Source organism: Lepidochelys olivacea, assembly GCF_965140295.1.
Source record: "Lepidochelys olivacea isolate rLepOli2 genome assembly, chromosome: 6".
NCBI classification, from domain to species: Eukaryota; Metazoa; Chordata; order Testudines; family Cheloniidae; genus Lepidochelys; species Lepidochelys olivacea.
Window position 1 is genome coordinate 43,570,041 of NC_140416.1, and position 25,568 is coordinate 43,595,608.

General features: G+C 40.1%; 1 protein-coding gene across 1 annotated transcript in view; it reads right to left on the reverse strand.

Moving 5' to 3' along the window:
• Positions 1 to 7,613: 7,613 nt before the first annotated feature.
• PRMT3 (protein arginine methyltransferase 3) overlaps positions 7,614 to 25,568 on the reverse strand; it is a gene marked incomplete at its 5' end in the record, with an annotated part of 104,290 nt that continues 86,335 nt past the window's right edge. Inside the window, one exon of the mRNA XM_084632288.1 lies at positions 7,614 to 8,286. Coding sequence (XP_084488414.1) covers positions 8,177 to 8,286 — 110 coding nt within the window. The 3' untranslated portion in view covers positions 7,614 to 8,176. The remainder of the gene's footprint in view (positions 8,287 to 25,568) is intronic.

Below are 25,568 nucleotides of genomic sequence, written 5' to 3' on the forward strand. Positions count from 1 at the left end.
GAACTCTAAAGAAATAATAAAATAGAACACTTGTTACTGTGTCATAAGTACTGCACATATGGTTAAATAAAGCACCTATCTACGTCAGGGCAATTTGAAGCATAAAATCCTAAATGTAGATGTATGGCACAGTATAAAGAGGGGCATGCACCAGCATGGCTTACCTGGTAATAAGAAAAGGAGGACTTGTGGCACCTTAGAGACTAACCAATTTATTTGACCATAAGCTTTCGCAAGCTACAGCTCACTTCATCGGATGCATTGCCTGGTAATGTCACTTTGCAGCAAGTTTACATTAGGAGTTTGCAGCAATACAGATTTCCTTCATATAGAACAGCCCTAAGGGCTTGGTACCTTATTACCTTACCTTTTATCGTCATTTTCATACCCACTTTGCACAGGTGTAATACCTCCATATCAACACATTTCATTGTGTTAACACTTGACAGCCATTTTGTACAGGTGAACACCACCACCACAAGGTGCAAGGCAGTAGAGAAACAAGCCTATGAACCTAGGCAGGTATTTTAGGCACCAAACTCCCTTATGTTGTAGGAGCAGCAGCGATCTGTATGGTATGTATAACCTGTATGCTCAAAAGGTCTGTTACACCTCTCTCCCGCCCCCCCACCATTTTGTCTCCTCGCCCTCTTTGAATACCTGTGAAATGGCTTTCCCCCTCCCCCTCCTTCCTGGAATGGGATGAATGGGCTGCTTGAGCAGCTGAAAGATCAGAAGAACTCCCAGGTAGACAAGGTGTTTGGGACTCTGATTAGGCAGCGATCACATGCCCAATACATGGACACTGCCCGAGGTGGAGTGTGACCAACCAGACGTAGCCAAGTCATCTCTAGTCGCAGGCCATGAGGAGCAGGTCTTTAAAATTGAAAGGGGCCATGCGCTCAGGAGTACACTCACAAGATTGTACCTCCCGTGAAGGCCCTTTGCCCGGACTGCCTGGCCAGTGGTTCGCTGCGTTGCATTTCATTGTGCCTCAGGAAGACTTACTTTCATCGCACCATCCATCGCTGAGCTGTGGGACACTTACCTTGAAGGATCCTGACATCTCCAGTGTTGTGCCTGTCCTGGGAGTGTGAGTATGTGAGCGTGACCCCCTCCTCCCCTTCTTTTGAGCTTAGCTATCAGTATAATAAACGTGCTGCTTTCTGCCAAACTCTGGTAGGTCATTAGTCCTTCCTAAGCTTACTAGCTGGCCCAATTTGGGGTAACACCTTAGACTGCTTTGAAAATCATAAAAAGTCCCTAAACCATTTTAATAGCAACTCTGAGGAAAGTAGTTTTTTTTGGCGGGGTCGGGGACAGAGAAGGATTATAGGTTTAATTGTGAGGAGGCAAAATATATTTTTAGTAGAGTACGTTTTCTACCACGCCATACACACTTTTCCACAGTAAGTTATAAAGCAGTACCCAAGTGGAAAATAGAATTAACTTGTTGAGTAAGTTTTATTCCCCTTTAATTTGCTATAGCTCTCATTATGAGGCTTTTGTTTTGCTTTGGTTAATCTTTGCAAGAGCAGCAATGAAGTGTTGTAAAGCTGTACTTGATTGTTGCACAGTAGTATTGTTTGGCTGGGTAAGACTGAAGCCCACTTTTTATTTGCCATGGCAGGCATCAGAGCTGTATGGAACACTGAAAGTGTTAACAAGAAACCAAAGCAACTAAGTAAAACTCTCACTTCACAGGAAGGGTTCATGGATTTATCTGCAACAAGGGCTAATTTCTGTTCCGAAACTTGAGGGACCAGCTGAGTAGATCAGAGTTTAGTAGTACCTGTGAAACTGCAGCCTTCTATGCACAGACTAGCAGATGGACAATATATGCAGACTTTCAAATATCCTACTAACATGCCTCACCTCAGATCCAGGTGGACCACTGTAAGCAGTAAGATGACAGATCAGATTTCTTGTCTCTGCAGTGCCGATGCTGTCATTGTGTAAAGTTGACAGAATACCTACTGAGTTCACATTCGGCCAGTCATCAGGTGGTTACAATTTTAGGTCACTTAGACTTGTACTGAACCAGTTGGCGGTGAGATGAAAGGATCCATCTCTCACAACCAGTCTCCTAAGCAATCCAAACCCTCTAACCTTTTATCATGTATTTTACATACTTTAGCTCCTTTATGCTGAGGCTTCCGCATGTTGCCCACTAGACATTTCTCACAACAAAGAAAACTCATTTTCTACACATTTAACCTCTCAAGCCTCTCAGGGTAAATCTCTACTGTGCTCATGACATTTGTTTTTGCTGCCTTCTATACTTTATCTCATTCATTATGTTTGGTGTAACTGAATGTCATTGTTTTAACCAGTGTCAGCATTTGGTGATGCCTGTTCAAAGCTCTGTAATTTATATAAGCAATCTTCAGTATATCTTTCAAGGTTCTTATATGGTCCACGAACCCTCACCATATCATGGCTGCCACACAAATTTTAGTGCAGTTATCCTTAATACTCCCGTGAGGTAGGGAAGTATTATTCCCATTGTACAGATTGGGAACTGAGGCAGAGCAAAATATATTGATCTAGGCTTCAATCTGACAAATGCACATGTGTTCAGCTTTAAGCATATGCATAAATCTTTTGATGCAGTTTCCACACACACGTTTCCAGGATTGCAGTCACACAGGTAGTCTTTGGCAAATGTGAACCAGTCACTCCTTGATCTGCACAAGCTGGCAACTGACAAGAATGACCCTCATTTGTGTGACTTCATTGAAAGCCAGGACTTGCTCTGATGTCCTGCGTACCAGTCCAGTGGCTTAACTGCAGTGGTGAACTACGCATGGTGACATTCTGTTTTTTCCACTCCTGGAGGTTATTGACATTTAATTTATGATTGGATTTATCGAGTGCAATGCTGACATCCTGCTTGGAGTGTACAGTTGCCACCCAGAGCATTCAGAAAAGACTGAGGGGGCTTTGTAGATCCCTGTGGGGCCTGATTCTGGGATTTAGATGCCTAAAACCAATTATTAATCTAGTCCTTAGCTATCTAGGTTGCATGTTCAATAGTTAAGAAGTAATCATGCTACAAATGCATTTTTTTAAAAAAGAATTTGAATATATTGGTAACCTTATTAAAAATTCTACAAGTTATTTTTTGTTCAAAACAGAACTTGGGTCAAACTTGTTTTTTTCAATATACTGTATACTATAGATGAGTCTGGTGGATGGGACTTACTGTAGGGCACAAATGCTGCACAGCTTGAGCCTCTAATATGCAAATTTCAGAGTAGCAGCCATGTTAGTCTGTATCCCAAAAAAGAAAAGGAGGGGCACCTTAGAGACTAACAAATTTATGTGAGCATAAAGCTTTTGTGAGCTACAACTCACTTCACTGGATGCAAATATATATATGAACATGCGGTAAATATTCTACAATAGGTAAAAGTTGTTTTTATAGCATTGTAAATTTACATGGCCCTCTACAACAGGCAAACCTGACCAAAATATGACATTCACATTTATGGCATGACATTAGTAATAAATAGCAAGAACTGTCTCACAACCTTACGAAGCTTACAGTGCAAGAGCACCAGTAGATACATGACAGAACAGTATGGTGTCAGATATCACTCCCAGTTTTATTAGTTGGCATATACTCTAATTTTGAAGGTAAAAGGGCCAGATCAGACAGTGTAAATTGGTGATGCTCTATTGTAGTCAATGGAGTTATGCCAATTTACACCAGATGAGGATCTGGCCCAAATATTTTTTATCGGAAGTGTAAATAGTTTTATGTTTCTTTAAACTTTCAGAGCCCAAGCAAGTAACAGAATAAAGGAACATCATTCCCCAGTGGTATCAAATCATCCTTTATTTATGCACTTGCTACCACTCCTGCATGTACTGTCAACCACTAACATCTGTGCACAAAGGCGTGACAGGCTTTGCACATGTACATTTTTCCTTGTACTCATACCATATTGGTGCTGTTTGAAGAGAGATTCTGGGATAGAGTATTTTGATCAATGACTATGAACTTACCTACATTGTGTTACTGATGTTACCAAAGCTGCTGCAAATTGGCTCCTGAAATTTATCTCTAAAAAAATCAAATATTGCAAACAGAAAGGGTTTTCCAATGGGCAATCAGAAAAATGGCCTCAGCACTTCGTTATATTGGCCATTCCTTTCCCAACGCTTTGGCTTTTCACTCCTTGTAGATGAGATGGCTGCCCCTGTGCAGCCTCATTTGGCCACGGTGCCTCTGCTCTGCCCTCTATTCTCCTGCTTCCAGCCCCTTTTACAGACACTGCACACACTTCTTGTCCAATCACCACCCTTTATAGGGGTCTGGGTTTATTCAGACAATAACTCAAAAGTAATACTCAGAGTACCAAGTACCTGTCCCAAGGCATGACTCTTACCTCAGATCCTGAGTGGCTGAAAGGGTTCCTCCATCTAGTCCTTTTCTTTTTTTGAATGCGTTCTTAGGGGGTGACCTGCCTGGGGTTTCAGCCTGCAGTTGTCCAGTTCAGAGCTGACTCACCTGTAGACTCCCAGAGTAAAATCCCCAACTGCTTTGGCTCTCTTATAAGGAACCAGCTGCTTGTGGTTCCCTCCCCGCAAACAAGGTGTTTCTGGTTAGCTCCTTTAGCAAGCTTGCTCCAGGCTTGATGTCTCCAGCAGGCAGCTCCCTCACACCCTCTGCTCTCTCACTCTTCCTTTCCATCTTTGACTTATGACATTAATGGTCAGGGCTTTGGGCTCTCTCTACATCCTCCAACAGAGAAGTCATTAACAGGTGTTAGTGAAACTGTTATGGCATACTACCAAAAATCCTGGTGAACAGATTATCTTTTCTTCATGGGAAATTTAACCAGAGACATAAAATGTTGATAGCGTGTTAGAATCATAACTGTAGGGAACTTCAGGAACTATCAAATAGGTATGTTCGCACAATACAACTGCTAGATAATCTGTACACTTTAAAATTCAGCTGACGAACGAAAAAGTGGCTTGTAATTTGCTAGCAGCCTACATGTGTGTTCAGAAAAATCGTGGATATATTTACAAATTTGCCTTAAAGCTTTGTCTATCTGAAGATCAAAAACCTCGTTCTGTACCACAGGAGCTGTCTCTCATTAAAGCAAACACCATGCAATAGAATAAAGAGCAAGGGCAAACTAAGAAATCCTATTAGGGTCCCCCAGGAGGAGGCTCATTCAAGAGACACTTGCTCATGAAGGACCTGGAGCTGCACCCATGTTAATTCCTGGCTTCCCCTCTCCCTCATGGGTAAACTAGGAGATCACTTTTGCAGTTTGGCAGACAAGTGTTCAAAGTGATTCAGGAGAAGTTTATAAACCAGAGATCAAAAACTTTACCTTACCAGAAAAAGAGGAAATGTCAATTTGAAAATGGACTTTCCTGTAGTCCAGCATCCAAATACAAGTCGGCAGTAGCAGGCGTCCAGCATTCTTGCAGATCAAGCCACTTGTATTGAAAGGTGCATGAATGTGGCTTTAGGCACAGAGTCTGAATATGTTTTGAAAGTACAATGTGAGTCTTTATGTTCATCTGAAGAGAGATTTGCTACAGTTTTCATTGAACAAGTGCAACAGACTGGTCTTAGTCTATATCTTTTATATACATCTGTGGGAAAACTGATGGCTGATGTAAATAACTCATCATTCTGGAAGCAGGCTCAGTTTTTAGACTAGTTATCTCTCAATAAAGCCAAACATTCTTTCACTCTGAAAGCTCTGCATGGTTACAGCATCTATAAACATCTGAATCAAGTATTTATAAACACAGCAAATGGCACATATCATTTGCAGAGAATGTTAACCACTAATGAATGATTTTTCAAACTATTTTCCATTGAAGGGGAGGGGGAACAAAAAATAATTATGGGTTACTAGAAGAGATAATTGAATACAGTAGCTTTCTCCTCAAATTCTGCCATTACTGCGGCTAATGACCAATCTGTTCGCTTTAATAGCCTGCAATCTCTGAGCCATTAACGAGCAAACTAATCGTTAACCAACATTAATGATCAAGTTCTTGGGGATCTTCCTTTAAGTAGTGAGCTGTTCTCACAAAATATTATTAAAACTGATATATTCATTTTAAGAACTGAAGAAAATGCCTCTTCCCCCTCCCCCCTATGGTAGATATCGCTCTAAATTTAACTGGCCAAAGATTTTGGTTGAAAAAGTTAATTAGATCCCTCTTCACCACCTCCACTCCCTTTTCAATATGTTGCTTCAAAAGTAGAGTTAAATGAGCGACAGAATATTTTGGAGGGAAGTTTTTTTTGAAGAGTGAAAACAATTTAGTGCTAAAAACTTATTTCTTGTAGTTAAAAAGATTTAAATTAATTTGCAATCTGATGCACCCATGTTCTTTACACCTCTACACTGAATTGACTGTGTGCATGTATCAACTTATAAGACCTTTCCATTAGAATTACATTGGGTTACAATGGATATTATCAAAATAATAATTTTTAAAACCCCTACCTGTAGTAGAAAACTGTAGAAACTGAAAATTAAAGTAAACTATTCAGTCATTTATGCTATTCACTCACGGTACTTCACTCAGACAGAGTAATTAAAATAAATGAGTTAATGTCAGTGAACTAATGGAATGTTTGGAATCACAATGCTGCTAAGGAACATTTACAGATTTTATTCATTAGAGATGGGCTCAAACAAACAACAACAAAAAAGAAATAAAGCACCCTCCCTCTTCCTCTATGAACTGGGAAAGTTGGATTCAAACTTTGCAACTGGTCATTAATCACCACAAGGCGCACAACACAGCTGTGCTAGTGTTACTGCAGGAATCTCAAGGGATTTTTCAAAAGACCTCACCTCCCACTTTGGCCCCTACGTGAAGTAGCCAGACTTGCAGAAGGGCTCAGCCTCCAGCTGTTCCCATTTAGGTGACTAAATGGGAGCGGAGCTCTTGAAAATTTGGCTCATGGACTTTTGAATCTCTCTTTTTTGTTTTGTATTTTAGAGGGTATCCAGTATTAAACATTAAAGCAATGTCCATTTTTACTCTTAATATAGGTAAAATTCCTGTAATGTGCACAAAGTCCAAGACAAAAAATTTTCACTGTGGACAAATCAAGTCCCACAATCCCAACTCAGAAAGGCAATAAATGGGTAGGTGGGAAACGGGACAATACGCTTGCAAGGCTGCTCTACTTGTAATTCAGCCTTGGTAGCAGTTTTGGTCCCCCAATCAATGGTGTATTGTGGCCAGCAGATTGGTGCATATCAGAGCTGCACCTGCATCCCTCTATTTTTCCTATGGTCTGAACCTCCAGACTTTTTGCCTTCTGCTTTTTGATAAGTGGAGCTTCATTGCTAGCTCCATGGGATTTGGTTTCGTTGAATAGTAGAAGATGGACATATGACAACTGTCTGCATTTTTGTGTGACTATGCTCTGAAGAAGTCAAGAGCGGATGAAGGATATTGGTATTACCCAGATACATGTGCAACTTTGCAAAAGCCAGTCCAACAGACCAAGACAGGAAAAACCTCCGTAATGACTAGGAAAGCCACTGTAGATCTTGAAGTTCTTAATCTTCCAATAAATGAACAATGAAAATTAAGGCAACTGAATAACAAAATGTACTTGAGTAGTTTATTTTGACAAGTGCAATTTACATCATACAGTAATACAAAGTTTATAAAAACAAATGTAGTCTTCATCACTAGAGCATGATGCACCAAATTCTGAAGCACTTACTTCTACTGAATTGTTCCAAATAAAAATGAGGTCTGCACAGGATTTGGCCCTCTTTTGATCTTAGCCAAGAAAGTGTGCAAGATTGCCTTTTTTGGTGAGAATAATCAGGTTTGTCAGTGAGCACAGTTAGAATAAGCTATGCTCTGCTGAGTTAAAATTTTACAGACAGCATGTTATCGTTACAGTAAACGTCAGAGCCGTATCTGACTTTTCTAGCAGATTCATCTAAATTAAAACCATTTTCGTTCCTTCTCTCCACATTATAGGAAATGCACTCAGATTTGGTTTCATCATCATCTCATCTATCACCTTTGCAAGACCACACAAATGATAAGCTAGTCAGTTCCAACTCTTGCTGTATTCTTGAGCCAAAAACAATTTTTGTTTAGAAAAATTGACATCAGATACATATAAAATTGGCATTTCTTGAAGTCTTTAGTATTTTCACTGCAGGCTGTATGTCTGTTTTGTATTGTTCACTGAAAGAGTTATAATGAGGGACCGTGGATCCTTCCTATTCTTGAGGACAGTTATCTTTCCTCTCAAGGCCTCACCTACAAGAGCAAAAAACAATGACTGCATTTACACTAAGTTGGATACGCTAAATGGCTTGATTAGAACATCAGCATTTCATTTATCTCGTTTTATTGGTTTGCATGAGGAGCCTGTTTTAGAGGACAAGAGATGAATAAAAGGCACAAAATCTACAGATATGTGCTGAAACCAGCTCCTTACTTCGATCAATTAGTAAAGTCATTGACTATGAAACTGGCCAGTCAAACTGATTGACTTAACATGACAGGTTAGGTTTCATCATACCTGTTAACTTCTCACTTGACCCATCCAGTGAGCTATTAATTCCAATCAAGATTACTATACAATCTGATTATAGCAAAGGACTCAATATGTCCTGCATACACACAGAGTTCTCCTCCCCCAAGCCTCTCAAAAATTGTCTCCAGTTAAGAGGATTTGCACACCAGCTGCTTAGCAGGCCATTTGAAATAGCTTCTGGAAGCATTTCTCAAAACTTCATTAATGTAGCAGATGTAAAAAGTCATCATTTTAGTATCACTTCTGCCCTTGAGTTTAAGCAGCAGCCCTCATTCCCTGTGGAAAAGTTAAAATTTTAAATTCTTTAACAACATATTACAAACATTTGTGTTAGCCATAGCACACTACTAAAGGGAAAGTATTACTCCCTGAAGCGTACATCTCTTTATTCCTTCCTTGTGTTTGGTATGTAAACAGGGGACATTACTACAACCATGTCAGAGGAGTTAAAACTAAGTGAACAGTATAAGTCTAGTTCACTTTTCACCATGTATGTCAAGTGTTTTCTATTTGCATTACAGTAACGTTGGCCTTGGTTTTTAAGATGGTTTTGTTTTTAACCAGGTGCTACAGGGGAATGTTTAAATAAAAAAAAAACTTCATGAAATTAAAAAACTGCACAAACATAATTAGTGTCACAATTCAGGGAATTACACCTATATTCTCCCTCAGTTGTCCACCGAGGACACCCACCCTCAGGTTTCTGGCTCCACCCAAGAGAGGCAATAGCTGGCAGAGACATGCATCCCTCTCCCTCCTGCTATGGTATTTCCAGGCTCAACAGTTCCCTGCCTCCATTGTGTCATTCCAGAAAAAGACAGTCCATCTAAGCAGGCATGCTTCGCTTCTCTCCTCTGACAGTACGTAGTGTAATTGACACACCTGTAAGTTACCAAAGAGTTTTCTAAGCAAGCACCAATTTATTCTTAAGGTGGAAGCAATACAGAGAAAACATACTAAAAGCAATACAGAACCTACACACATGCTAATAAGCTTACCAGAGATCACCTCAACTGTAACATGGGCTCTGTCAGGAGAGGCCTTCAAACCCCACCCAGGGATTTTCCTGTGATTTCAAATTCATTATACCTTTTGCTCTGAACAACAACTGTTATGAGCAAGGGAGTCACCCATTTATCCAGCCTGGCTCTTTGAAGAGATCATGACTAAATCAGCCAGACAGTGGGTCTCTGATCAAAGTGCAGCTTCAAAAGGATGGATTTGAAGGTGGGTCATTTGCATTTCCCTCACCCCTAAGTATTTCCTAGAAAATCCACTTCACACTTGTTGACCCAGAAAGTCCTTCGAAGTTCCTAATATCTCCCAGAGACTGCATTAATCCTGCCTTCCTCCTAAAGAAGTTCTATACAATCCCACAATAATATACAAATATGTGCATTTTCAATACAATGGACCCCAAAGGTATTAAATTGAATTCTATAAGGTTTAATTCCATAAGGTTTGTCCAGGATATGGCAAATCACGGTCAGATCAGTCACAATTAGTATTACATTTTGTTAAACCGCAAACAAAAATTGTCATTTAGCAACAGGTTATTTTTTGGCTAAGACATCAAGGAAACATCTTGACAGAGGTCCCACAGCCCTTTACAGAAGAGTAAGCGGGGGGGAGGAGGTTACCTTTAGTTTTCTGTTTGTCTTAATCCATTATGGCACACTGAATTTGCTATTAAACAGGTGCTATTAGACAGCTACTGTGTTTCATCCCAGAGACTTTTGTGCTTCAGTAGTGGATAAAAACTTCCCTATATATTCTTTATCTATCTTAGAGGTTTCTGAAGCTCATTGATTGTGAAGCACTTTTAGATCCTATAATGAAAAGTGGTATTATAAGGGCAAATTAATACTATTAATTTTGTACCCGTGTATGCATGGTTATTTATTTATTTATTTAAAGATTAGTGTATTGTAGCAGACTGTATAAGATTTGTAGAGACATACGCCTGTAGGCAGGATCCTGCCCTTAATTTTCCAGAGTTATGTAAAAATATCTTCCCAGGTAAGGCTTAAAGTGTGTATCTAAAGGGATGCACATTTCTGCAAGTTTTTACTATAGATGTAGGAAGTGGACAATAGCTGTTTCTGTAGAGCTACAATTCTAGTTGTAGAAAAATTTACTTTTCTTCATGGAAGATTCCTAGATCAAAAGGACAGTAGTGAGTTTACAGTGATAAAGATTACCAACAGCTGATCCATGCTTCATGGATTTGAACAAACAGAAAGAATAGAGATCTATAAATAAATGTGCATACTTGCATAAAATAAAGTGGTACACATAAATGCTGAAGTATTTTTAACAATTGCAACTAGTCACAGTTGCTTACTTTTTAAATTTCTTCATGTACTCAGATTGAAATGTTACTAAAAAAACAAAAAATGAAATAATGCAGTAAATCTTCATTCCTTGATCAAAGAACCAGAACTTGCAAATGACTCAAATTAGCGTTTGCTACTGACCAAAACACTTAAAAAACCAAAAAAACAAAAAAAAAGACCCCACTAGAATTTCAGATAAGTTATCAATGAACACATTTGAGAGGCCAGAGCAGAAACTAGAATTAGGACCCAAGTGTCCTAACCCACCGTCCAATGTCCTCTACATTGGAACACCCGGCACGAAATCCACTTATGTTCAATGCATGTGAGCAAACAGGACTGCATGTATAAAGTATGTCACTTGTACACATGCACAACTGAACACACAGTTCTGTGCATGAACCTATATTTTGAAAATCTAGATACACAAGACATACTTTTAAGTTAACCAATTCAGGAGCATTTCTGCAAATTTCATCTAGTTAGCTGTTCATCTTGCACTATGTTCCCTACATATTTGATTAAAAAAAAAGAAACCAATACTAGGTCTTTGAATGTACTGTAACAGTTAAAAGTGAAGTGCTACTATACAAAAATGCCATCTGTCACAGTAAGTACAGGGCTGAGACTCTTTTCATACTTGTCATTTAGTGCCTACTTCAAAGTTTGCTTCAATTTTCATTACAACAACTTTTTGAATACATGTATGAATGCAGCAGAAATTGTTTCTTGGTCCATTAGTTGAGAGCTCATTTTAAACCCATGTATAACAAACGGATTATTTATCAAGTACAGAAATACCTATTCCATAATTTCATGAAGAACTGATGATCCAATAGCTAAAGGCTGATGCCAGATAAATTCAGACTATAAATTAGGCACATACATATTTTAATCCAAAATTATGAGTCTGATACAGGAATTCCTGGGTGAATTTCTATGGCCTGTGTTATGCAGATGTCAGGGTAGGGCTATGTCTACACTGCGCATCTTACAACGGCGTGACCACGCAGCTACAGCTGCGCCGTTGTAATGCACACAGTGTAGCCACTCTGTCACCAGGGGAAAGCTCCCCCGACGACAAAATAAAACCATCACCAATGAGGGGCAGTAGCATCATTGGCGGGAGATGTTCTCCCGCCAATGACAGTGCAGTGTAGACATAGCCTAGATCTTTATAATGGTTAACGGCCATATGAGTGAGTGAGTGAGTGAGAGAAAAAAAAAACCTATAAATTCATTACCACATTCAAGGCTTTTTAATACTATCAGTACTTTTATGCCGGATTGTACCAAAAATAGAATTTAATCCACATGATCCAAACTTTTCATACGCGAATGTCTAAAATTAAGCACCCATATAACAACAGCCTGATTTTTGGAGGCACGAAGCACCTGCATTTCCCAAGTTAACAGAAGTTGTGGGTATGCAACACCTTTGGAAGTTAAATACAAATTAATATGACATCCAAAAGTTTAGTCCTGATTCATAAAAGAGACTGCAAATGGAATGTGTACTGTCAATGCATTACATTTAGATGCACTGTAACAGTTTAACTTTGGTTTATTGGCACATACACATCACACCTTCCATTCTGATGCTCAAAAGAATTAAGAGTAAGAGTCATCATGCTACATATGAATGCCCCGCCAGCTCTCCAGAAGCAATCATCATCCGATATGGATATTCCTCCACATTGTGGGGAAATTTGATCTCTGGGCTTACAACAGTATTATCTAACAGAGGGATCTCAATGTTGTTGTTACCTTTGTTTTGAGGAAAAATTTTGCAATCAGATGTACAACAGAATTATCCCTAGGATTTTGGAGTTTTGGGAAGATAAATATGAACAGTTAATTTAGCAGCTCTCTCCTTTAACATTTTTCAAAATATTTAGAAAAAAAGATAACTGAAAAAAGCTTTACAAAGGTAATATTTTTCTTTCAGCTTTAAGAGGGTTTCAAATGGAATTGTGCTTTTTATGTGTATATAGTTACTATTTGGAAAATCCATATACTGGACCACGTACTATCAATTTAAACAGAAAAAAACAGGAGTTCTGCTTAAAAATGTATGGTACTGAATGGTGCATTAATAAAGTAGAAGGCTATCCACATAAAGCACTAATTACTTTGCTGCTCCCCCAACAGGCCTTGCTCCTTTACTGATCTTTGCCCTCCCCCCCCAATCCTACCTCTACTACCTCCTTATACCTCCTCTGCCTCTTTGGCATCCTGGTCTCCTCTCCCATCCTCCTTAGTCTCAGAGCAGCTAGAGATACTTGTTATTTAGTAGGATTTCTAAAGAGACTGTCAACATCTGCAACATTTTTTGTTGTTGAAAAAGCTGAAATTTATAGTGCTGTCTTTGGATAAATAAAAGTTATGAGCCAACAAAAGGCAGCATATTTGCACAGTTTAAAACCAAGTGGGACTGCCTGTTTCAAATTTAAATGGATTAAAAAAAAATTTATTCTTGCAGCTCTCAGGTACCATATTAAACATAAATCTGACACCAGAGCCACGTTTAAAATGATTGAATGGCAGGAGTTTGCCACAGGACGTAGTATACTTTCACATTCAAGAATGATTTTCAACAAAAAAAAAAAAAAAAAAAAAAAGTTTAAACATGGCAGAGTGGTACTCTCCTAAGGACAATAAAAACAAATCTTGTTCTCAAATTCTAGAATTATTTCGCTATTTCCATGAAATGCCAGAAGAGCTTTTATTAATTGTCCACTTTGCTCAACAAGACTGCTCCACTGTGGTAATTGTTATTCTATACACATAACTATCATTCCATTTTAACAGTGTGTTTAAATGCAACTATCCTGTCAAGCAAAAGGATAAGATTTGATACCAGTTAACTACTTCATTACCAGCAAATGGAAGACATTTAGCCTCAAGGCAAGCTCTGAGGAAGAACATCTCTAATAACTTACTGATTATTTCATGAAAGAGAGCCCTCAGTTATTTATAAAAAATTAATTGCATTAAGCGACCCAGAGAATCAATGTGTAATTCACTGTCAAGAGGCGCAGCTATGCCTTCCCCCCATTTTAAATCTGCCTTTCTGAATAGCCTTTTCTGCAGCTGAACCAAGCAATGGCTGTGTAACCATGTAACAGGGAGGCAGACCAGAACAATTAATCTATGTCATGGAGATATAAAATGACTGATGCTTTTTAACAGCTCTACTGTCTTATAAGCTTCAGAGGAAGCGCTCTCTGGGACTGAGCTGCATCACCTTGTTCTTATTATGCTCAGTAGGATGCAAATAAACCACACTGTAGTGCTGCAGTTCAATTAGGACAAAATTGAATTCATTATAATCCTGTGCCAGCATTTTTATTCATCCCTTGGAAAACCTTAAATTTGGTCTCCCACTAAGAAAAAAAAAATACTGCAGTAAATGCTTGCAGCAAGGAACTTGCTATCAGAACAGATTAAAAAAAAAGTGTCTATTTCCATACCAACATAATCTAAGAAGGTAAATTACAAATTTGCAATTGCCCTACCTATGATAACATGCTATGGATATGACACTGATAATACTTCTGATGTATTCTTGGGACTCTGCTCTGTATTATCAATGAGTATGAAAGGTCCCCATATACACACACACACAGTGCCAATACTGGAAGTTGCATACTGGGTCAGAGGAATGATCCACCTACTCCAGTATCACATCTCTAAAAGGAGTAAGGGCCAGCTGCTTTAGAGAAAGGAACGGTGCAATAATCTGTACACAGGGTAAACTTCTTTCTATCCCCCATTAATTTTAAAATTTATACCCAGAAGCACAAGATTTTAGATCCCTTCCAAAGAGGATTTTTAAAAAGTTTTTGCTACTATAACTCAGAATTTAAAAAAGAATGGACGTTTTGAAGAACAACAAGAAAATCCATTAAGTTCTAAGCCTCAGTCATGTCTTTTGGCAATGAGGTCCACAAATTAATCACACTTGTGTGAAAAGGTATTTCTTTGCATCAGTTTTAAAATTTTCTGCCTTTCAGTTTAATTCAATATCCCCTTGCTCTTGCATTATGAGAAAGTAGGACTGGAAGCGTGTATAGCCTTCATTACTGCATACCTTTAAGCATGTCTCCTCTTTTTTCATTTCCTCTCCAAAACGCCAAGGCTTGGTCTACACTACAGAGTTAGGTCAACGTAAGGCAGCTTACATCAACCTAACTGTAAGTGTCTGCACTACAACATTGCTCCCGCTGATGTAACTCGCACACTACTCCGACATAGTAACTCTACCTCTGTGAGAGGCTGTCATAAATATAAAGGGAAGGGTAAACACCTTTCAAATCCCTCCTGGCCAGAGGAAAAACCCTTTCACCTGTAAAGGGTTAAGAAGCTAGGATAACCTCACTGGCACCTGACAAAAATGACCAATGAGGAGACAAGATACTTTCAAAGCTGGAGGGCGGGGGGGGAGGGGGGGGAGAGAACAAAGGGTCTGTTTGTGTGATGCTTTTGCCAGGGACAGAACAGGAATGGAGTCTTAGAATTTAGTAAGTAATCTAGCTAGATATGTGTTAGATTATGATTTCTTTAAATGGCTGAGGAAATAAGCTGTGCTGAAAGGAATGGATATTCCTGTCTCTGTGTCTTTTTGTAACTTAAGGTTTTGCCTGGAGGGATTCTCTGTTTTGAATCTAATTACCCTGTAAGGTATTTACCATCCTGATTTTATAGAGGTGATGCTTTTTACTTCTATTAAAATTCTTCTTTTCAGAAACTGAATGCTTTTTCATTGTCTTTAAGATCCAAGGGTTTGGGTCTGTGGTCACCTATGCAAATTGGTGAGGATTTTTATCAAACTTTCCCCAGAAAGTGGGGTGCAAGGGTTGGGAGGATTTTGTGGGGAAAGATGTTTCCAAACAACTCCTCCCCAGTAACCGGTTAGACGCTTGGTGGTGGTAGCAATAAAGTCCAGGGGCAAAAGGTAAAATAGTTTGTACCTTGGGGAAGTTTTAACCTAAGCTGGTAAAAGTAAGCTTAGGTGGTTTTCATGCAGGTCCCCACATCTGTACCCTAGAGTTCAGAGTGGAGAAGGAACCTTGACAGAGGCTTAGTGCTAAGTCAATGTACTTAGGGCAACGCAGTGTCTGTGTACACACTGCATTACTTACATCGCCTGTTGGCTGTCAGCCTCCCTACCAAGGATCACAGCTGGAGCCCACCTGCCTTGAGGTCGGCAGCCCCAGCTGTCAGCCTGGATTAGGAGGGCTCCAGCTGTCAGTACCCTACAATGCCCCCACAGTTACGTCAGGGGGAAGTGCTCCTGGTGAGGATGTACACCAAAGACAGTTGGGGCGTAGTGTGGACATGAACCACTGCAGTATTTACTGTGGTGGCTATACGTCGACCTAACTTAAGTTTACCTAATTTTGTAGTGTAGACAAGGCCTAAATCTTTTTACTCCTTCCTCATATGAAAATGTTTCCATGCTTCATTCTGGTCCTCCACATCTGAACTTCCCTCTATTACTGATGGGGCCTTTTCGAGATTGGGGTAATCCAAAAAGAACATAGTATTCCAGGTGAGCACATATCATTGCTATAAAAGCTGTTACAAACTGGGAAATTTGTATTTTTTAATGAGTATGGTGCAGACCTGTGTTTATGATGGGTTACTTGCTATGCGGTTAGATCTAAAGGGATTGTTAAAGGAACCAAACAGAAAAGCTAAAACAATGACACAGATAAAGGTCCTTCAGGAAACAATGGGCAAGCTGTTTATTTGGGATTAACCCATGCCTGACTCCAGCGGGGCTAAGACTGGTTTACTCTTCCAAAGGCTAAGCCCAAGATCAATTGGAAGACACCAGATAATTAAAGGACCTTATGCCTAGAAAAGGGTGGGGTGACTGAATGAGAAGCAAGAGACTGCCCAGGAAGTGTCAATTAGAGTTGACAGGCTGGCAAGGAAACAAACAAACTGCAGTAGGGGCAGTTGGCTTCTCACAACCCAGAGATGGCGATAACTGGGCTAGCTGAAACATACAAAAGCTCACAAGGAAACATTAAGGGTCACATAAAGGGACACGTGCAAGTAGATCTTTGTTTTTACCCACTGCTCTGCATGCTTTGCACCTTTGACTGCGAAGAGCTACAAAAGGATCTCTCAAAACTGGGTTACTGGGCAACAAAATGGCAGATGAAAGTCAATGTTGATAAACGCAATGTAATGCACACTGGAAAATCCCAACTATACATATAAAATGATGGGGTCTTAACTGGCTGTTACCACTCAAGAAAGATCTTGGGAGTCACTGTGGATAGTTCTCTGAAAACATCCAGTCAATGCGCAGCAGCAGTCAAAAAACCGAACAGAATGTGGGGAATCATTAAGAAAGGGATAGATAATAAGACAGAAAATATCATATTGCCTCTATGTAAATCCATGGTGTGCCCACATCTTGAATACTGCATGCAGATGTGGTCGCCCCATCTCAAAAAAGATATATTAGACTTGGAAAAGGTTCAGAAAAGGGCAGCAAAAATTATGAGGGATATGGAACAGCTGCTATATGAGGAGAGATTAATAAGACTGGGACTTTTCATCTTGGAAAAGAGACAAGTAAGAGGGGATTTGATAGAGGCCTATAAAATCATGACTGGTGTGAAGAAAGTAAATAAGAAAGTGTTATTTACTCCTCTGCATAACACAAGAACTAGGGACCACAAAATGAAAATTAATAGGCAGCAGGCTTAAAACAAACAAAAGGAAGTATTTCTTCATACAATGCACAGTCAACCTGTGGAACTCCTTGCCACAGGATGTTGTGAAGGCCATGGCTATAATAGGGTTCAAAAAAGAACTGGATAAATTCATGGATAGGGCCATCAATGGCTATTAGCCAGGATGGGCAGGGATGGTGTCCCTAGCCTCTGTTTTCCAGAATACTGGGCTAGATGGACCTTTGTTCTGACCCAATATGGCCGTTCTTATGGGTGAATAAGGGCAGGTCTCCATTTAAAACTGCTGCCACGCTGTAGTGCTTCAATAAAGACACTTCTACACCGGTGAGAAGCTCTCCTGTCGGCATACTTAATCCATCTCCGTGAGAAGTGGCAGCTATGTAAACGGGACACGCCCTCCTGTCGACACTGTGCTGTCTGAACCAGGGGTTAAGTCGGTATAACTGTATCGTTTAGGGGTATGGATTTTTCACACCCCATAGCGACATATTTATATCAATATAAGACCAAGAATTGCTGTGTGTCCTCTGAATGGGTGTTACAAATCTGAAGCCATGAACTTCTGTCATTTCCTTCATTAAAGATTTAGAGCATTGGCATTAGGAGGGATTTCACTAGAACCATTTCTAGTAGGGTTCCTACAAATCGCAGTGGACGGTTGCCCAAGTGTACGATAACTTATGGTGAAATGTAAATGCTACTAACAGGTGGTGACTAGTACTCATTCTCTGTCTCATCCTAAAAAGCTGTATGAAAGAGTTTTCCAAGTAGTGGTTATATTCGCATTCACAGGTGTGCAAAGATGCCTTAACAGCAGGTTACCATGGAGCTGACGCCAGCATAAAAATCACATTCCAACTCAAAGGAGCTGTATCTATCTTCGTTTATTTTCAGTAACTGGGATATATTTTCATATGTAAAAACACTAGAGCATGCATCCAGTTTCTGAATTTAAATATGGAAAAAAGATCCCCCCACCCACTTTAGTAACAAAAACCACCAGGCTCTTCAATATCTGGGGAACACATTTTTAGACCCTTTTGGTTTTAGGAAGTAACTTGAGCAAAGCCTTCTTTTATTCCCTTCTTTTGAAAGTATAGTTTACGGACAGGTGGAAATTCAAAGAGCAGGCTACTCTCCCATCCCACCACAAGGCAAACTGCACCCCTTTCTCCAATCCTCATGACCCAACAGCAAGTGATTAATGACTTATGAAAAGGCAGTGAATGTAATCTGCTTCAACAGGAAAATCATCTGGGACAGAGACAGACAACAGTTGCAAAATTTAGATTCTATCAAGATCCAAAACAATTTATTTTTTGTAGAACTGGGCTTCATATCCAAGGTCTTATAATGAACTGGGTATAAACCTCAAATGAGCACTATTGCTTAGAAAAGTTGGCTCGAAAACTGGTCCCTTAAACCAGTGGTTCTCAACCTTTTTGGGCTCAGGACCCATTCGTAAATGTTTATGGCCTCTTGCAATCTGTGGGTAGAGGCCCTGGGGTGGTTTCTGTTGGATCCTGTCTTCTGGGTGTGAAGGGCTGGGTCCTGCCTGCCACTCACCGCACAGTGTCAGCTCCTGCAGTTCCTGTGCTGCAGGGCTGGCTGGGCTTGGCTTTCTGCTCTGGGAGGTGCAACCTCCAGGGTTGAAGTGCTGCACAGGTTTGGCTCAACTTCCCGAACTGGATCAAATCTGAGAGTGGAGTTGTGACCTGGCTCATGGGGTTTCAGTGCCACTCACTCAAATTAGGCCTACCCAGACTCCCATCATCCTGACAGCTGGACTAAACCTGAGTAGCACTGGGACTCCAGAGGCTGCCGTTCCAGGAGCAGGGAGGTGAGCCCAGCCAGCCCCGTGGGACAGGGGCCACAGGAGCCGCCACATGACCCTTTGAAACATTCTGGCAACCCCAATTTTGGGTCCTGACCCATGGGTTGAGAAACTCTGTCTTAACCCCTCCATCTCATCTGATGACACCCCTCACCCCAAAAGGCCACCCATGGAAGGATAAGAAATCCTCCAAAGGATTGTTTGCCTTAAACTTAGTAACTTCTATTTATTCCTTCCACACTAAGCCTCCCATTTATCTTTTATTAGATTCTAGACATTTGCAGCCACAGCCACCCACCCCACTATCTCTTCCTAGTTTGGTAACTTCTGTGGCTATCATCACCAGCTTATGAACGCCAAAGAGCAGCCTCACTTCAGTGATCCCTATTGCTGACATAAAACTGAACTCATGAGGCCATGTATTTAAAGGGATTTGTTAGGATTCTAGAATCCTGCTTTCATGTCCGGAGGCTCATGACCACATCCTCATGAAGATTTTGCAGGTGGAGCAATTATGGATTTCCTCAAGTCAGACCACGTACTGCTGTACCTCTGCATCAGAAGCATTTTACAGCTGCATTGTGGGGATGGAAAGCAATGATCAGCTACTGGGATGTTTTATGCTCAGATAGCATGGTGGTGTAAACTAGATACTTACAGTGAGATTTTGTAAACGGATAGGCCAAGGAAGGGGTAAGAGGGTAAGCTGGTTTTATGACAACTTTATGCCCTGCCATTTCTGAGCAGGTGCAAGGGTCACTGCAGCCCAGTTAGCCCTGGGTCGCTGCCTAAATTACACCTGTCCCCACTTGCCCTACTTTGCGCCCACTTGCATACGCTCAGCAATGCTGCTTGGAATACACCTGCAGAGCTATGTGCTGCAGCCCCGCCCTCTCCTACCCCAACATGCCCCCCTACATTGGAGTTTTCGACAGGGGAGCATAAACAGTGGAACGCAAAGCCTATGGGCAGGGTAAATTCTCCACTAGCCAGATCTGGGGCTCTAACATCCGTTTTTCATCTCAGCAGCACAAAAACGGCAACAGCAAGGAGAAAACCTCTTCCTTAGTGCTTGAAGTAGTAGGTTACAGAGATTCCTGAAAAATCTTGAGAGCAGGTTTTTAATGTCTGGTACTACAAGACATGTCTTAACATAATATGAAAGATACAGAGTCTTCCCCAGGGCAGGTAACTTCACGTGATCTTAAAGGAACGAAAACCAATACAAAGAGGCTGAGTATCAGCCGTTTCATTGGCCTGGTCCCCTTTGACCGGAAAAGTCAGGCAGCAAGGAAAACTAGGTTTAAAAAGGGTGAGATGTCACCACTTTGCTGATCAGTGAACAACTGCCAATGGTGACAGGGTTACAACAGAGAATTTAATTGCAATGGTAGATAGGCAGAATAGGAATTAGAATCTCATTTAAGAACATAAATCCTCCAATAACTGAATGTGGAATGTAGAAGTATTTCAGGTTAAAAATCAAAGCATCAAGATATAGTAATTGTGCTGAAGCCAATTTCCTACAATTTAACAAACCTGAGGAAAGAAAATTAACATTTTAAAGTTTGCTAGCTTACAAATGGCTACCTAATTATGGTGGAAACGGAGAAGGAGTAAAAGGATAACCAAGAATTTTATAGGGTTTAGTTGTATGAGTCCTATTTCAGCTTTGCTGTGCTCAACCTTTTTGGCATTGTGGAAAACCAACAATATCAAGGTTTTATTTCTACCTCAAGGCAATAACAAGAACATAAAACAGCGATGTGCTGTTTTATTGCTAATGGAGTTTGTTTGCATGCAGATTTTCTGTTTCAATTTAATGTATTGTTATAGGGGCAGGGGAAAAAAACAACATAGAAACTATTAAGGTTATTTTTGGAAGCATTAAATTTATTTACCATATGTCTGGACCTAAATCAAACTCATGAACCCATGATCCTCTCTTTATAATCTTTTGTTTGGAGAAATTTAATAAAAATGTTTAACAGGGTGGAAAACAGCAGATGGAAAAACCAAGAAACAAATGCAGTTTACCCCCCTAACAATCCAAATAGATATAAAGTATCCATTTTGTTTTGCTTTGTTTTTTAAAAGAATTTTCAAGCTTTCTAAGGGTGGCTATCTGAAGCCTGACTGGTATATGTAGGGAGTTCACACAGCACCTTTGCAATGTCCTTCAAAATGGAAAAAGATATGTGTCTTGCCAATAAAATGTCAGTTGGCTTCTCCCTCTAGTTTCATTCATTTTGCTGCATTGTTAATTATTAAAAACAAATCCAGCAAGCTGACAGCACTCTTAATTCATTGTTCATCACCTTCAAGTATCAGATCATGCCCAGTAAGGAAAAAGTTCAAAAGTTACCTTTCAGATTTAATCAGTAGCAAGAGCTTCCTTCTACAGGGTTAAAACATCACATTTCTTGGTTTACTCCATAGTTCTGGCTTAAGTTGATGGTTACAGATGACTCTTCACAGGGTTATCATGATGACTAATTTCTATTAACTTGGTCTCAAGAACTCCGGACCCATACTGAATCTTTTCCCTCTCTCATTTCCCCACAAACATAATTCTCTCCAGCCTTTCCCATCCAGGTGTGGGGGTTTGTTTTGTTTTGTTTTGTTTTAAATTTAAAACAGTCTAGTTGTATTTGGTATTATCAGCATTAACGTAAAAAAGAATATGCATACATTTGTTCGCTCTAAAAGAAAAATACACAGATGTATAATTTGAGAATACAAACTGGCATGATACCAGAGGAAGGACTGAACTAGCTCATTCTGCAGAGCTGAATAGTCATGCTTTGGCATAATGCAGCCCTTTTCCTGTTAAGGTAATATGCAATAGACTCCAGCAGCCATAAGCATTGCAGACAGTATATCTAATAGTATAACGAATGCTTTACTATTACTTCACGCAACTCAATTAAAACAAAAAGGAGCTTTTGTGTATTTGATAATTGGAGAATGAGGATTTAATTATTGATGCCAATTTTAATAATATTTTACTTAGAATAAAAAAGGTGGACAAGAATAACTTGAGTTTTGGCAAACTAGTTACAAAACCTGCTTTCAGAGTCACTATAATGTAGACATCCCCAAACTGTGAGGCACGCCACACTGGGGGGGGTGTGGAGGAATGTTTGGGGGCCTGGCTCTGCTCCTGGCCCCACCCCTCCCCCAGCTGTGGCCCCAGCCTCGGCCCCTTTACTCCTGTCTGTGTCTTCTTCTCTCCTCTGGAGCCATGGTGCCACTCTAGTCCCGGAGCGGTGGGTGGGGGGCGGAATGGGGCTGAAACATTTGGGGACCATTGCTATAAGGAATAACATTATTTACTTTTTCTATAACTGTCATAACATCTTTCAAGCACCCTTACCAAATAAAATATAGAAAGCAAGTGTCACCAAGGGTACATAATTTATCATTTAGAACAAATAGGGAACAAGTAGGTCTACCTTCCCACTGGCTGCAGAATTTTGAACCACTCACTGAACCAAAAGGAAGGAACAGAACTCAACACTAATATTAAAGTCTTTAACCATCTTCCTAAAGTCCTAGAACTTAAGCATCTCCCTGAAATCCTCTGAAAGGTCACATCTGGAATCAGGGAGATGACATCTCTGGTATGGAACTGATAAGACTATGCCTGACAGGGTATGGGCAGCTGCCTTTGAAAAGCATGTAGCAATTGGGAGGCTCTTCAATCTATTCAATGCTGACATTACCTTTTCCCCTTTCTCCAATTTTGTATTGTTTAACGCTTGTATCTGGCCACCATTATGCCCACAGCTGTACAAGACTCAGACTGGTTTAAATCTAGAGTCATACCTATTCACTAGATATTTCCAAAGCCTACTAGGAGCACTGATAATTCCACCATTATCAACATTTTTGCTGAGTACTGGAATGTTTGAAAGAAAGGATACAATTCTTGTCCAAGGAATGTAGACATTTGTTAGATAAACACAGTTAAAAACCCACTGGATGACCAGGAGAGGATAAAGTCGCCAAATAAACCACATTTGCACTTATTTCTTCAGTGCATTCTCATTGAGAGGATCCATTTAAAAAACAAAAAAAAACATTTTGATCTAAATGCTGAGAGTGGGCTCACCTATCACAGCAGGTGAAAAGAATGTATGGAAAATGGCACGGAAGAGGAGCTAGAGCTATTGGTCTGTGAGGAGCATAAGCACTGGGAGAAGTAGAAGACAGAAACGAGAGCGGAGAAATAGGCAGGAGTGTAGCTGTGCACAGACAAGCATGAGAAACTGATGTCTGACAAAGGGAGAGCGAAAGCCAGTGAAGGGAACCAACCGAGTCAAAGTGGCAAGAGGAAGAATTAAGCAGCAGCATTGAGAAAGGACTGAAAGAATGGAGGTGAAAAGGAAGTTGTGGTAGGTTAGCTGAGAGGTTACTGAACCCTAGGGTTCTAGAGATAGGTATGGAGCAAAACGATTTTTGGAGATTAATGGAGGAACCTAAGTAGTTACAATGGTAAGAATACGAAAATGAGAATTAGGAGGACTACGAACAGTTAGATCCCAACTGCTGGAGCATCAATATGCTCTCAGGTAAGCTGCAAACATACTGGGCACTTGCACTGTGATTTCTGCCTTTAAAACACTGCACAAACATTAAGTATCAAAGTAGCAGAATGAGTCCTTGTGCTTGAACATTAGTATTAACAGTCTTTACTCCTGTAGAAAGTAGGATTGCCGATTCCTGCAAAGCATGTGTTTACCTGAAGCTGGTACTACTTCACTGAGGATGCAGGGGGAGAAAATGGCACCCAGCTAGGGAAACCCTCCCCCCTGTAGAGGCCTTCCTCTGGGGCACTAGGACCTATGTGGCCTTTGGGAAAGAAATCGGATGGAGGAGCCAGACAGAGACTGACACAAGGAGGAGCAGATGCAGAAGCAGTTTAAGCAGGCAACGGACTCTATCATCAAAGCATTTTCTACTTTCAAGTTTAAAGTAGGCATTCTCTGCCTGGAACTAATTGGCTGTTGGCGCCCTCCCTCAAACTCTTCACCTCAGCCTTACCTCACACCGGCGGTCATGCCCTACGCTGCTTTCTCTCCACACTCTTCTTTCTGGCCTGTCTCTTCCCTTGTTTTTCAGTTTAGACTATTACCTAACTAAACATAATTCCCTCAGTCATGGAACAAAATGGTTGCAGCCATCGCATATTCACTCTTCTTGTGTGTTCTGTTCCTTCCCCCCTCCCCCATATTTATCTGTCTGGTGTGGAGCAGGGAACACATATTACTCTGCTTTTATACAGTGACTAGCACATTCTTGGTCCCATTCTTGCTTGATCCCTAGGCACTACTAGTATACAAACAGTCTTCATGATGACTGAATGTGAGGGTATAAGCATTCTTAATTCACAAGATGGTGATGGCAACTTCAGTTCAGACTTATAGCTCAGTAAAAATTATTTTTGACTACTTTGGCTGTAAAACTCTTAAAAAAAAAAAAAAGATTGATACCACCAACAACAAGAGGGAGAAGTTTGTCCCAGTGGACTGGGCATAAGAAGAGCAGCCAGGAGTTCCTGAATCCTAATCCTAGATCTCCCACAGATTAACATTGTGCCTTTAGGCAATTCACTTGTTCCTCAGTTCCCCTCGCTGTAAAATGGGGGGTAATATTAAACTACTTAGCCACAGATGTTTTTCAAGATTAATATCCGTACAATGTTTCAAGATATACCAAAATACTACTTTAATATTTTCATTAGTACTATTTAATTCCAATGTTCTCAGATGAAATTTTACTTTAGAGTTTTGTTCCATCCCGATAGATAGCAAAAGATGCTGGGCTAGATCCACAAAAGGACTTAGGCATTGCGACACTCATAATTTAAGAGCAACAGCAAAACATGTAGCCACTGATTTGATATATTAATTTAAGCATACTTTTGCAGTGGCATTCAAGAAAACTATACATAATTTGACAATTTATTTAAATTTAAACAATTTAAATAAATTTAAACAATTGGGAATTTAAACAAATGGGTCCAACTGTCACATTTTAAAAAACATTTATAAGATTGATAAACACAACACAAAATACTGCAATAAGCTAGTTTTATATTACTCTGCTACAGA